The following is a 15,839-nucleotide window of genomic DNA, read 5'->3' as shown; positions in this document are numbered from 1 at the left end:
AATTTTATATTACCATGTTGCAACAGAGTAGTGAATGCTAGTGTTTAATACTTATGATGCGCACCCTAGCATTTTGTATTGGAATAACTCTATTATCACCTAAAACTATCATCTAACTGACCAAGACTCAAAATTTTCAAAATGGTTTGAGTTATAGTAAGTTATGCATCCAAACTCTACGTTTAAAAATATTTAGGAAACAAATTGTGAAATTTGATGGCCTCATTAGGAAGTGTTTTATACTGCTTGTGATGAAAGGAGTGGTTACAGAGCTTCTTTTCTGTTTGTGACAGTTAATGCTATGTCAAAACTGTGAGTAAATATATGGCCCCAGTTTTCTTTGCACGATTCTTAAAGCTTTTGTCTGTTCCAGTCATCTACCCTAAAAAAATATGGAAATTTTGTTGCCTTTTACATATATAGGATGTTGAATTCTTATTTTTGGACACAGGAAAAGAAAAAGGTGAAAATACTTTGACTAAAACACCAACAGAAAGTAGGATCAATCAGTCATTTACCATTTGCTTTAATGAAACACAATGAGCTGAGCTATGAAGATCTGGTATGTGATAATAGCTGAAAGGAAGGTGTTGATAAGGTCTTGGCAAGCCTTATTTCTAAAGCTGATAAAGAGCTGGCTGTTCAAAACATGAAGCAATGTTGGTAAAAAGCCCTTCCATATGATGCAAGAACGCAATGAGAAAAAAGGAGAGATATGAGTAGGAAGGAACGGAAAGTTTCCATCGTCCTTTTCACTGGAATGCACTGTCATAATGTATATTTTCTGTAGTGCATCCATATGAACTAAACTTCCATTACATCTATACATAGGGACAGGACAGGGTTCTTTATATCCTGCCGTTTCAATGCCCCACCCGTCCCAAAGAAGCAAGATTTTAATGTTTCAGAGCTTCTAAAAACTGTTCTGCATTAGCTTTTATTTTTCTTTTATGGGTCCAGTAGCCTACTGTGCCATCAGCTGACTTCCACTTTACCAGCAGGGAATCTCATTTCCACTCTGTCCTATGCATTTTACAGGGCGTCATTGAACTTAAAGTAAGATGAATATTGTGGGAAATGAATTTACAAGTCCTGAAAATGAGAAACACAGAAGATCACAAAGACTGCACCATCTGTGCTACTTTGTTGTACTGCACAGAGGGACAACTGCAAATGAAATTCACGTAGAATGAAAGCTTGCTAATCCCAAATTGATAGCTTGTTCTTGGCACAACCTTGTTTTCCAAGGAGGCCAGTTTGATCTCTGATTGACCTCATTTTCTTGATCTGGCCTTGGAATAAAGCTTTGACTTTCTACCAATGTGCCAAAATACAGAATTCTATGCTGCTGTGACTGAACTCTGAATGGGCTAAAAGTTTAACGTACATACACAGCTTTATTTTGATCTGAAGCATGATGTTCTGGGATGACCTTTAATAACACTTCTGCCAAGAAGCTCCACTAGGAAACTGAATTACCAAAAAAATACCTTAGCATACTGTGACAAACTAAACATAACTAGAAAATAATTGTCAGCTGCAACTAGGAAACTGTAATTCAGGCTAACACTGCTTACTTTGGCATTGCTCTACTTTATACTTGGGACAGGAACCTTATCAGAACTCCTAAGGTTTTACTGCTAGAAGATTGCCCTGTAGCAATCAAAGCAATAAAATCTAACTGCTCCTTTTGAGCTGTTTGCACCTTTGCAATTCCTGTCATCCTACCTGAACTGAATTGCAACACATGCCTGTGGCCAGCACACACGTGCTGCAGGCCATAACCCTCCTGGGTTTTTATGCCTGTGTTGTTCCACGTGGACTCTGAATCATGATTTCTTTGTGTCCGTTTATGATATTGTATGGTAATTTCCTTGAGAGTTTAATACTGAAAGTGGAAGTAGTTTATGTCACTGACACAGTAATTATTCTTGTCTAAGTATTATTCATTCTGAGTCATAAAAAAGATCCCTGTCATATCACTGCCTTATTTGGTCTGTACAGGGATACTCATCCAGTCCACTTTGTACAAAAAGGTGGTGCTCTCTGCTGCTTTTACTTTAGTGTAACCTTTCCACTACATATTTGGAATTACTTATAAGACTGTGGTTTCAGGGAAATGTTTATCCATATTGTCCCAGATGTACCAACTACTTAGAAGATGGTACTGCAGTTAGCAAAGGAAAAATACCTTGGGGACTGGAATTTTATGCAAAACTTTCTTGTAAGGGAACTTCTATTTTTTCCATTTGGAAAAGTAGTTTTCCGATCATGCCTTATTTATTGTTTTTATTTATAATGTTTCAGTCAAGATAATTTCCACATGTCTTCCTGCAACTTTTTTGCACAGGATGTTTACTAGGAGATTAGGTGAGAGTGAAGCAACAAGGATAATACAATGCTTTGAAACAACACACCCCGATAAACAATGTTTCTTCTAATATCCACACCAACAGAACAAGTTTTGCTCGTTCTCCACCAAATTTATCAGATCATCTTTTGTTGGTAATACCACCAGTATGTAAAGGTGCACTGGTACATTCATCTGCACAAAACATTCGTTCTTCTAAATTTAATTCAGCAGTAGTGAAATGGTTAAAGCTTAATTTTTAACAGTGCTTTTGTAATTCTTCTTTTGGACATATAATATTAAAACGTAATTTTGAGTTATGCCTTAGGACTCTTAACACTGTTTGGGGGCGATCTCTTGTTTTCTACAGAGAGAATAATTAAAAAATTCCATTATCACATTTTTTCTCTGACCTAATTAAAATCCTAGAACTTGGGAAGCATCTGAATTGTTAGCCACTGTTGCTTGGGTAGTTCTACAAAACTCAAGAGCTACATAGATTTACACTGTCCGAAAATTTGGACATATATGCTCCATATACACTTTCAAAGTGTATTTCTAAGACTTGATCAAAAATAACAGAAAGACTATATTTTGGATTCACTAAGCACACCAGTAATTCTAATCTCACTTTTTTTGCCATCCTGTTTTGGGGACAAGGGATTTTAAATGGGAGAAATACATAGCTTATTTGTTGGAAGTAGATGATTATGTAATTTGGCTTACACAAAAAATACTCACGATAGTAAAACTGGCATATTTGTTAAAGCTAAATTCCCCAAATCTCTGCATAATGTAAGAGCAATCTGTTGTTACAAGACTTTGTACAAATCGGATCCTGGACTGATGACTTGTAAGTCAAAAAATCAGCTTGGGGCAGATGTTAAAGTTGAAATTTACTATAAATGATTTTAGGGGGAAAGAAATCCAGTAATCACAAGTTAAACAATGCTATATAATTCAACATATTAGCATGAAGATGCAGTAATAAAAATATGCACCAAAGAAACACACAACTGAAGAGAACCCAACTTAACTGAAAGTGTAATACTTAAAGTAGATATGTGAAAGAGAAAATGAAAAGACAGTAGTAGTCCTGTGTGCTGGTCCAGCTTGGCTTATAAAGAAATCAGAAAATATGTGTAGTGAGAGTATGTTCCTATAGGACATTAAGTGCTAGGGAGGGTATTTTCAAGAGTAACTTTTTCTCTCATTGTAACAGCACAACAGCTCATTGTGACCTCCAGCTCAAGAATTTTGTGGATACTTTACTCACTCTCGAGACCATCACACCTACTACACTGCAATAACTTTTGTTACTCTGAGAACTACTTTTAAGACATCTGAATTATGAGAGAAAAAAAATAGTACGTATTTGACCATGCTACATTGCTGTTCTTTCTTCTCACTGGCTTTGTACAAGAGAAACCTATTTAGGAGGACAGTAGGTAAGAAAACACCTACAATAGGTCTTGCCTGTCAGGGAATAGTTTAAGGCCACATCCATACTGTGCAAATAGGAATGACGTTAGTGATAACCCAAATCTACCTATATAGAAAAATACCACTTTGGGTCCTATAAGCAACCGTTTTTGCATCATTGTATTAAAAACCAAAAAGCCTCAAACTGTGTAACGCCAGACTGTTGATTTTGCAACCAGAGTAGATTGCCAGATATATTCATGGTTTGGTTCTTGGCTGTTTTGTACCACTGGATGTGGCATCCACAAGACATCCATATTTCATTTCACATCTTTTCAAAAAGAGGTCCTTGATAACTAAAGAAATATAAATGCTTATGCCCACAAATCTGCCTTAAAAAGATGCCTTTTCAAGATACAGACGAACATATCAGTTGCATCAATCTTACCTTGGAGGATTAGGAATAACGACAGGAGGAATGAGAACTGGTTATTTTCAAAAAGAAAACAACAAAGAGGGGAAATCTACTTTTTATTTTTTCATATCTTTCTTGTAAACAATCATGCAGGAGTGGCAACAACATTTTGTTACTGTAAAGCACCACCCTTCTGAGAAAGTCAACATGCTCTATAAGGAATAATTGATTAGGCCTCATATGCCTGTGTTTGGTAATAAATGTTTTATCTGTTTAAACAAGGAGGAGTCAGAAGTTCAATGATTTGCTCAAGGTCGCACAGGAAGCCTGACAGAGCTATGAGTCTCAGCTGTCTTTCTCACTATCATCCTACCAGAAAAGCATTGAGAACTGTAGAGATACAGCACTCAGAAAGAATCACCTATATAAAAGTCTGTAAAGTAACATCTAGTGAGATAGCTGTCAACTATTCATTAATGTATTAGCAGTAAATCTAGTAAATCTTATTTCTTTTATGTGTTAGCCAGAGAATAATCTAGACACAAATCAATTGTTTAGTAAAAGGCCACAAAACAAACACTAACAAGTTAAACTTTTTTTTTTAGTATAGCTCATAAGGCAACAGGGATGGCTAGACAGAGTTTTGAAAGGCTGGTAATGAATGCTGGTGAAAATATAAGATTTTGTATGGGAACATAAAGATATATTATCCTAGAATTTACACTTACAATTACATGGCACTGAACATGGAAAACTTTGAAATCTTTCCTAACTAAGAGCAATGATTTAATATCATCTGCATGCAGATGAACCTAAGGATTTTGTTATCGCAAGTTTCCAAAAAACTGCCGACACATGTTAAAATAATACATCTTTTTCTTCAGTATTTCATTAAGCAATGACCACAGTATAGACTGAGTTCTTTTAATAATTTCAGAGCTGCAGTAAAACCAGACGAAACTTAAACAGCAGATACCAGTGCCACATGAGGTTCTTGATAGAAGGAAGAGCCTTTATCTTGGGAATCTTACTTTTCACACAGTGCTGCTGCACTTACATTTGTAGGACCTGTCACTACTGGGTGTGTTGCAGATTATAGTTATTGCTGTTACATTTTTTCACTGATGTCTAGGGTTACCGGTTTTCAGGCCCCTCTTACCTTGACTGCGTAATTGTTGAGAGGATCTTTTGCATAAGAAGCTGGGTAGTAAACTGCATCCCCTGCCTCGCAGCATGGCTTGTCACTGGTTAGCCTGAAATCCGACCAGCTGTCCACCCCGAAGCGCAACTGGTCTTTTTGCCCGGCCATGAACAAGTCTTCACATTTAAGTGCCAGCTTCTTCAGTGAATCAGCGTGAAGGCTTCGGATTTTACCTACCACCTCTTCTCGGTTTTCAATTCCTCGATAAAGTGCTTGCCTTTGTGGCTTCTGGACACCTTTGCCCTGCTTAGTCTGCGAGATGCGTCTCCCTGTTAGAGACTCCATGCTATTGGAACACCGGTCCTTAATACTGATAGTGGTTAGGCTGGAAACACTGTTAGTTGCTGAGGTGGTTGCCCTTAGTTTTTCTGTAGGCCTGTCCAAGGAATCCCCTGACTCATTGTCCAGTACCTTGAGCTCCAGGCTGACTGAAGAGCAGGCGCTGCTTGCTTCCCAGTTGGTGTCAATGTCATAGGTGGGATTGGCCATAATGCACAAGTTGTTCTCCAGAGCCTGCTTCTGGAGATCTCTGGGAGTCGGCTCTGTGTTAGCTCTCAAAATTGTTTTCTTTGGCAGTGGAGGTGGTGTTGGCTGTAAGTTGATCATTGTCTCCTGATCTACTAGTCCTCCGAAGGCAATGGCATCATCCAAAGCTCCCTTGGGTTGCCTTGGCTGTTTCGGAGGTATCATGGCTGCTCTAGACTGTCCTGTGTAATAAGAACATAATAGTAATAGAAAATTAAAATACTTTGCATCTGCTGCTCATATTTTCACTCTGCAAGGAAGTTCAAGGCAAGAGAAAAAAAAAAAAAAGGTAACTAGGACCCTCTTGATATTTAAAGAAAACCTAAATACGTATCTAAAAAAAAGAACTCATCAGAAAGCAAAATGACCAAATGAGCATCACATATACTGTCACATACAGCCAGTCTTTGTTTGACCTTGACCTATATATTAAAATCAGTTTCAGCGCTAGCAATGCTGGCATTTAACCTCACATGGGATTAATAACAAACAGTGCAAGCAAAAACCAAACGTCAGTTTTGACACTATGGCCAAATTCCAGTAATTATACCCCGCCTCCAGTAAATCCTTTTGCAGTCAGTTGACTACAATATTATTTTTCACTTTCTATTCAAATGTGCTAAAACTATGAGTGGATGCTGCTAAGTGGCTTTGTGTACTATTTCTTTGAGAGGTGCATTTCTCTGGCGGGCGAGGTGATTTTTTTTAATACATCCTCATGGTAGTCTATAAAGCACTTGGGGGCACTTGGGTTTGAAATGGGCTAAAGAAGCTGAAAGCATTATTTCAGAATGTAAACCAGAAAACTTCAGACACAAATAATGTAATTTAGATACTTCAGTGGTCACATCAGAAAGCCAGGATTCCCCTAGCAGGTTCACAGGTGAAAACAAGGAGGTTAAGCGTACTTTCACTCAAGTTGACAAGTGTATTGCCACTTTCAACAAGAGTAGGATCATATTTTGAGATTACAAAAACAGAAATATTTTTTACCCTACAATTTAAAACTCACATCGTCTCCCCCCTAACCATAACTTTCTCTAATAGATTTCCCTTAACTCACTTGCCATGGGTACCTTTGTTGGCAATATTAAGTTAATCTGACCTAGATTCAGTCAAGAGATTCTAAGTGGCAGGTTAAACACGAAAGCACGGGATTTCCACTGACAGATTTGTTTCAAACATTTGCGTGCTTCTAGGGAAAATAAACTTCCTGTCATGTGTTTTGGATGGCTTTTAGGGAGGAGGTTATATATGTTTTATATTTAGAGAGAAGGTTATATATGTTTTATAACTGCCAGAGTCCTTGGAAATAAAGAATAAATATAAACGATGATAATATAGGAGAGAATAAAAAACAATAAACAGACAATCCAAATGACCAACTCACTGCTCTGGGACGATTAAACGTTGTTACACGTATCAAAATGAGATTTTTCCACTCTTAATATATCAACTGCTATTTTCAGAGAAATTATTTTATAAGTTTTCTACTACTCCTGTGAGGTTCATTGACTACCATGGTAAGGTAAGGCAATTTTCACAGTTGCAACACAGCAGACATGAAATGGATGCTCTGTGTAACTGCACCTGAGCATCTTTTCTAATAAGAGAACAGCAAGTAGAAAGACACTACGACTATTTGACTATTTGTAATATGTGCTGAATCCTTGTCAAGAGAGGACTGAACTGGAACGCTCAACCAAACTGGGGGGATTACAGATTCAGATTTAAATTACATAATTTTTGTCCGTAATTAATAATAAATGACTTTGCAGTCTATGAAAAGAAAAAACATAGCTTCCTTTACACTTTAAGATATGTTGTTACAGTTTTTATGAATAATGAATAATTTTATGAATATGAATAATTTTATGAATAATCCTCTTGGCCAGGATGCACAAAAACTTAGAATGCTGGGTTAGAATGCTGAAGAGGACTTCCTGATTTCAGAAGATCAGAGAGGACTGTATTTTTCTATGTATCCACAAACAGAATAGCCTGGGCTCTTGAATTCTTAACAATCATTCTGTTTTCAATCGTTCCAAGGAGATGACCTCCCCCGTGAAAGCTATATCTCTATCTTTTGTTTAAGCTCAAGAAACCCTCAGAAGGGCCTTATGAATTTTATGATAAGCCTGGATATTCCAATGTTTAAAAAACTGAATTTTGAGCAGGAAATTCTGTTAGCTTTGTACATGCCTGATCGTCAGGGAAGACTGAATAGGACTACTCCCCCAGGTCATCACTTTTTAGCTCCCACAAAATAAAAATGTTCAAAGGCTAGAAACATTGGAGAATCTCTCAAATCATTGCTGAGGTTGCTTAAAAAAATTTAACACTCAGGGGACCCTCTACTGCTCCTTTCTGATCTTGGTATTGCAGTGAGCGTGCTCTACACTAGCAGCTCTTCCTCTCACCTTTTTATATGCTGCAGCGTAAAACAGTGGTGCCAGTTGAGCAGTACAGGAACTCTGTCAGAAAGGCACCTTTTGCAGAGATGAAGAGTGGCATGTTTCAGAGTCAAAAGCTGAACTGATGTCTGCATGCCAGACACACACATCCAAATACCAGTCTTATGCTTAATTCTGAGAAAAGTTCATTTCTACTTCATATCCAATTTTCTTACTCATCCAAACATGTGTCCTCTTCCACAATTGCTTACTCTTACAAAATCTGTGACCTATGTACTTCTCCCCCTAGCAACATTCTGTGTTAAAGATCACTTGCCTATTTTCTCATTCTTACCCTCTTCCCCATTACACTAAAATAGCCTAAGTGCTAAGGTTTTGAGAAAGGCTACTATTTCAAGAGGCAGTTTCCTAAATATGCATTGCTTGTGTGACTTGCTAATACAAGGACTGCACAGATGCTAGAGGGAAACAGCAAGAAAACAAATTGGAGCTAGATGGACATCTCAAGCAGTAGCAGGAGAAGCCCTCTCCAAGAAAGGTCAGATTTATAACAGTGTTTCTTCTTTCTCTTACTTTCTGTCTGCTTTAATGGCCCTGTCCTCCACAAGCCATTCATACAGAAGTGTGTTGCGACTGCAACCAGTGACTTTTGCTAGTTATTGCTTTTGCATAGCTATTGGAACCATGACATCAAAACATAATCGAAGAAGGTTTCATAACTAGAAGTTGTCTTTACAGATGTCTGGTGGGAGCGGCAGGATCTGGAGAACTGCATGTACAAGTCATTATGTAGTTACTTTTTCAGGTATTCTCAGCTGAGGAAAATGAGTTTGTAAAATGTCATGTTATAGTATCGTTTCTCCCCGCAAAAACAAATTTTCCATATTAAAATCTATCCATCTCTATTACGCGTTTGAAAAGCTTCATATCTGGACTGGTTTTATGCTGAGTACATTTCTTTCATGCCCATTGGGCCAGTCTTTCCAGCACAGCTTTCCCCAAGCATGGTGTGATACTGCATGTCCCACATTTTTTAAAATTCATTGTCTAGCAAGAAAAGAGTTGTCTTAAATTTTGTCCCCATCAAAGACACAAGAGTGTTCTTTTGCACAGGAGCACTGGCAGAGCATTTGCTTCTTTTTCTTACCCATCATTTCCTTCTCCCCTTGCATGCTTAAAACCCATCATTTGCTTACCTACTGCACAGACTCTCCAACATTATAAGGTTCAGCCTGAGCTACACTCTTGGGGGGGCAAATGAAAAGGAGGAACAGGCACAATACTAGGCTACCACTTAGAGATCTTTGAAGTGGCTTTCAGACTGTTCAAAGATGTAAAAAAAATTAACTCTTTATAGACAGCAGCTTTCTAGAGAGCTTTAAGTAATTCTACAGTTCACTAACATTCTTCATTACAGAATCTCACTACACTATTTAAATATTAATACTTAGGTAATCTAGACACCATGCAGGGGTCTGAAACTCTAAATCAGCTGTAAAAAAAAAATAATTAAATTTTATTTTTCCAGGTAACTAATTTATCATCAGACTGCATTGCAACCTGTTTATGTTAATTCATGAAACTATCAAATCTGACACACTGAGCTCAGGTTTAATTCAAATTTATATTCCATAAGCATGTTTTTCATAGAATAATGACATGCATAATTATTTTTTAGATTTCTTGATAGTCTGTGTATCTTTCTTTTTTGCTTAGACCAGATCAGCAGTATACATTGCCAAGAAATTTCAGAACTGTGAAGGAAAATGCTTCTTTAATTGGGAAAACAACTAATGGTGAAATAGGCAAGTCAAGTGGGTGACATGCTGCATGCTTCCATCCTTCCCTGAACGGAACTATTCCTGAGACGTATATTACCCTACAATACATAACTCTACAATATTGCCCTATAATACATAATGTTAGTCCAGTACACAAATGACATCAGGCTGCTTCTGTACTTTCTCCAAACTCATTTTACTCTTGACATGGTAATCTATAGTACATTCTCCTTTACTCTTGAACATGTTTTTCTGATTATATGCCATTACCATCTCTCATCCAAGGATAACATCCCTTGTGGGAATACATGAATGAGAAAATGGAGCTGAAAAAAAATACTCTAGTATTCACAGTAGTAACTAGGCTATTGCCATGATCATTAACTCTGTTCTCAGTTTTAGTGACCACTATAGTACTCCTTAATCCCTAATCCACTAGTGCAGGGATTTAGATGAATGAACAGGACCCAGAGGGCTAAAATGGCGAAAATTACTCTCACCTCTGCTATTCTACAACTCATCACATCAGTTTGATAGAAAACCATGTTTTTCATTGCCAAGAACAGCAAAAATTAATAATCATGTATGTACAACATGGGTAACCAATCTTCCAAGACCGCATCTACCAAAACCCCAACAGAATTCAAATCAAAACTGTGCACTCTCTACAGTGGAGACCAGCAAGAAAGAGGAGTTTTGAGTGGCTCTTATGTATCTGCAGGAAACCCACTGTAAGACAGTGCTGGGCTGATCACACAGCTGGATCCTGGAGCGGTCCAACAGCATTGGCTTTGGCAGCCTCTGCTGACCTGTTTCTCCCCACAGCCAGGAATGGAGTCAGATGTCCCAATAATTCTCATGTCAGTACATCCCATTTCATGTTACAAAGTTCATTTATAAAGGCTGATTAAAGCATTTACTAAGTAAAATCCACAGGTTGGCCACCTCCACTGTACAAATTCCCCTTTTCTACCCTTGTCCTAGTACTTTTTACCCCCCTTATATTTGGATATTGATCATTCTTTGCAATATGCATTTTTATTGTAATATAGAGCCTGGAAAAGATTTCTCTGTATAAGTAGCAGATCAGTTATACTGATCTTTAATACCAGTACAAAATCCATTGTGCCATAATACATTCTTACCCTGACTGATAAAAATAACCAAACCATCAAAAACCCCACAAGTCCGTAGAAATAGCTTTCAGCCACTGCAAATGCAACCAGCATGCTTCACAGCACCAATTCCAACAAATGCAGTAGGTGTGCAACACTATTCTATAAAATTATTCAGTACACAGACTTACAGGAACATAAATAGATTAAATAGATAAAATAAAGAGAACGTTTAATACATAAAAAAATCTTACCAGAATGATAATATATATAACGTAAAGGAAAGCTAACATTTGTTAAGTAACATTCATGATGCATCTTCAGTTTCTTACCTATAGTTTGAGACTGTGCACAGAACTATAGTAAGATGGGCTGCAGTTACTAGATAAATAAGAACTTCAAATGCAAGAGCTTGTCTGCCTCGGTGACTTGTCAGGTCTTGCTGCCTGCCCTCCTTTACACCATGTTAAAGATACTACCTGTACTAATTATATATTAGTACAAAACGCATCAGACTGATACTATAATCACTGTCTGTCACTGAACTGTCAGTTTTAGTCAACAATGATTTAATTACCTTATTCATATCCTGGCTAAAGCAACTGCCCTGGTCTAACTTACTGACTGAGGCAATATACTCCGTGGCAGGTACTGCGATTTGGGAATTTTTTCCAATGTCAGCAATCATAAACCCTAGAAACTTAGCCTCCTTTTTTCACCTTTTGCTTAGGTGTAAGCAGAAAAATACCTGATAACAAAATAACCTATTATTTTTTAAATGATATAAATACTATCCTGAGTACATTGAGAATATCTTAATCTACTTACAGCAACGCAAATTTAGTTCAGTCAATTTCTCCAACAAATTCAGACAAAGATAGAAAAATTTAAAGATTTGTAAAGGAAAGGATTTTAATCATCTAGTCTCTATTGTCTTCCACATAAGCCATAGGGCTTTGCTGAATTAACTTCTGTTAGAATAAGGGCACACCTTAAAAAAGAAACATCCAGGCCCTAACTTACACATTTGAACACTTGTTTCTGCATCCAGATTCAAGTGGCAGCCACTGGATTTGGTTAAAACTGTTGATTGTTGATACCAAAGGTATCCCTCATCGTAGTTCTGCACACCACATGAGTATCCACACCGTGATCAAGCCAGACTCAATAATAGGCATTTTCCAAGCATTTCTTTAGAGTCTGTACAAGTTTTTTTAAATGTTCTTTTTAAACTGTTGGCACCAGGGCTTGACTGTGACCATGGCAGTTGCAGGATAAAAATGACATACACATAACCTCTACTCCTATTGAAGTTTCCTCCTGTTTATACCCCCAGGAACACATTGGGCTCTTTTATCCTATCATCATCTGCTCATGTTTCCTAAAAGCCCCAAGTCTTTATGTTGTATCTGATTTTCAGAAGAGAAAATCTTGTAAGGCTCCCCTGCATTTTTTTTTTTTAAATTCCTAGATGTATGATTTTACATGTTCAATGAAGTTACAAATATGGCCCATATTTTATACACGAGCTATTCTCAAATTTTGCATCTTCAATTTGTTTCCTGACAAATAATTGCTGGCACAATTGCAGTTTTTGCAGGCAGGACTGTAAACTGATGATGAGACAACTCCTGTGGGAGCAGGGGAAGGCCAAAACTGAATATACTTGAGGGCAGTACCTGAAATAAACTACTACCTGATGGCAGATGAAAATTTACCAAAGCTTGCCATTATTTCTGTTCATAAAATTTCATGTGACATCACAACTGAAGATTAGACATTTAACAAAGTAACAACATATTATTTGCTTTTCAATAAAAAAAACCCAGAATTATGAATAAGATTAGTGTTTAGAAAGTGAATATTATGCATTATGCTGCAAATTGAGATCCTTGCATGATATATTTTACAAACTACAAACCGTAGTATGTAGCTATAAAAAGGTGACTTAGAAACAATTGCAGTTGAAGCAAGAGTCAAATGTGATGTAACTTCTCGTATTATCCTTTCTTTCAGTTATACATGCCAGTGTTTGTTAATTCTACAACATATATGATTTTTCTGCTTAGGTGATGTAGGATGTGAAAACAAGGAGGAATTATTCTATATCCCTACCTAGTAATCTCTTGATACCTATCTGAATTGGAAAGTGAGGTTGCTTGATTAAACCAGAAAAAAGTTTGAACGGCAGCCAGAGAACTCAGTGCCATTTAGGGTAGCATTGCTTTTAACAACAAGCAGCAGGCTTGCCAAGCCAGACCAAGTCAAGCCTAAAAGTTAATTTAACTCTTTCATACCTAAAATTTACTTTGGTGTCAGCGAATCTGAAAGTGACCCGAGGATGAGAAGATTTTGAATAAAATCCTAAGGGGTTCAGTTTTAGATGGTTTTATGAAGGAGCGTTCACACACAGGAACAACACTGACAAAAATGAGGACTGATGGACGTGATCACGGAATGACAGAAGCATTTAAGTTGGAAGGGACCTCTTGAGATGGTCAAGGCCAACATTCCCTGCTCAGGCAGGGTCAGCTGGAGCAGGTTGTCCGGGACCACATCCAGTCAGGTTTTGTGTATCTCCACAGATGGAAACTGCAACTTCTCTAGGCAACCTCGTGTTTAATGGTATTTTATTACATTTCCTATGAGTTTACTACTCCCAGTTTGTGAGATGCTGTGGGAATGACAGAGATCTATGAACAGCAGCACATCTGACTCTGTACAATGAAGCAGTTGCCATCAGGTGTAAAATCTTTCATAAGAAAATTGAGCTAAATTGAGTCAAGATTTAAGCAGAAAATTCACCATATCGTTACTTTGGCTATGAAATGCAAGTAATCTCTGGACTGTATGAGCACTCTGTCTAAAAAATAGCAATCTCACCATGAGGAATAAGTGATACTTCATACAATAAATGATACCTTAAGCTTGATCCTTTCATATGTAAGTCTAGGTAGGAACACAGGCTAACTGTGCTATAAATACTTTTGATGTAGCTAGGTCTACTGCCTGGATTCTATCTCTAATGTAGCTGTGTCCTAAATACAGAAAATACATAGATACAGCTATATATGTATATCTCAATGAATTGAAAAGAATTAATTAGATCTTTGAATAATTCACCATAAACATATAAATTTTAGTTTTCGACCTTGAAGTTACAATTTCTTGGTAGATATTTGCCCAGAGAGGTTGTAGAGTCTCCAACTCTGGAGACATTCAAAACCCGCCTGGACACAGTCCTGTGCAACCTGCTGCAGGCAGGGGGGTTGGACTGGATGATCTCCAGAGGTCCCTTCCAACCCTGAGCATTCTGTGATTAGTATCACTCTTAGGCAGGATATTTTTCTTCTTTATGCTTTATAAACAATACCTAATTAATGTTTTAATAGCAGAACACACTAACAAGTTTGCAACTAATTAACATTTAAGCAAAAAAAAGCAACAATATCACTAAATGTCTAAGGAATGTATGCAGCTGAGGGTTTAAAATTTAGTCCTTGATCCCTCAAACCTTTGTGGACATGCCAAAGCCCCTGTACTTATGAGCCATTTCAATGCAGTCACTTTACTCTTGTCCAAATGCTTAATGAGTTGGGTAGCTCACAGGATTGGAGTGTTCCTGAAAAACATATATTCAGATATTCTTGAACATAAATAAATATGTTTGTTCTTTTAGAAAATCTGGCTGTAAGTATTCCTAAATTTGCAGTACTTCAAATCAAAATGCTTTAGAAAATTAGGCTAATATTGATACTGTATATTGGGAGATGCTTATTTCTCTTGCTCACTTATCCTCCAGAGAAGCCCTTCACACATGTCTCTCTTTAATATGAGTCCAGAATTCAGTGATAGTTGAATAGACTGTGCAGTACCTTCAGGACATTCATATCTTAGACTTTTCTGGAGGAGCAGAATTAAACTCTCAGACGAGGGTATAAAAGGTTTTAGTCAAAAAAGATGACTACAAATATTTTAGCAGTTAGTGATGCTCTAAAATAAAATGTCCTATCTTTTGTTGAAGTTTGGAAAAATATTGAAATCTACTCATTGTTTCTAAAAAAAAATAATCAGGTAATCTTGTGATTTAAACCTCTGATAAAAATGCCTCTAAATAGATGAAACAATGTGTCTTTTAAAACTATTTGAGATGTTTATCACTAAAGGCAATTTTAGTTTTAAAATAATACAAAATAAATCCTTTGAGTTTGTTGAATCTTCACTTTCTTAGTTCTGTATCTCAGAATGAGATAACATACTTTTATTTTCTATAAATTAATATTAAAAAGTTTGTCTTTAAAAACTAACCTTATGAAAGCGTATTGAGCTGTTCAGAAGACAAGGTTCTTAACAGCCTGGAAAGGATCCAAAATCTGATCCAATTTAAATTTTCCTCTACTAGAATATACTTACCTAAATTGCTGTATGTAGCACTGCAAGGATTTAAGTCAGGAAAATTTGAAGCTTCTTCCTTTTCTTCCTCCGCTTGTGGGACACGGACAGACGATACTGGTATGACTGAGGCGCTGCCGCCATTGTCCTGCTTCACAAACACCGCTCGAGGAACACGAGGGGATAAATCCTCCAGTGTCGTATCATCAGGCACTTGACTGAAA

At 37.1% G+C, this 15,839-nt stretch overlaps 1 protein-coding gene across 1 annotated transcript in view; it reads right to left on the bottom strand.

Moving 5' to 3' along the window:
- The window catches only part of PEAK1 (pseudopodium enriched atypical kinase 1), a 62,457-nt gene that overhangs the window by 3,770 nt on the left and 42,848 nt on the right, over positions 1–15,839 (bottom strand). The window contains exons 4-5 of the mRNA XM_082489066.1: positions 15,637–15,833; positions 5,347–6,095 (exon numbers count right to left, since the gene is read on the bottom strand). Of these exons, the coding sequence (XP_082345192.1) occupies positions 5,347–6,095; positions 15,637–15,833 (946 nt within the window). The remainder of the gene's footprint in view (positions 1–5,346; positions 6,096–15,636; positions 15,834–15,839) is intronic.

This window comes from Vanellus vanellus (assembly GCF_965231255.1).
Source record: "Vanellus vanellus genome assembly, chromosome: 11".
In the NCBI taxonomy this organism is placed as follows: domain Eukaryota; kingdom Metazoa; phylum Chordata; class Aves; order Charadriiformes; family Charadriidae; genus Vanellus; species Vanellus vanellus.
This window is presented reverse-complemented; position numbering and strand designations above follow the sequence as displayed.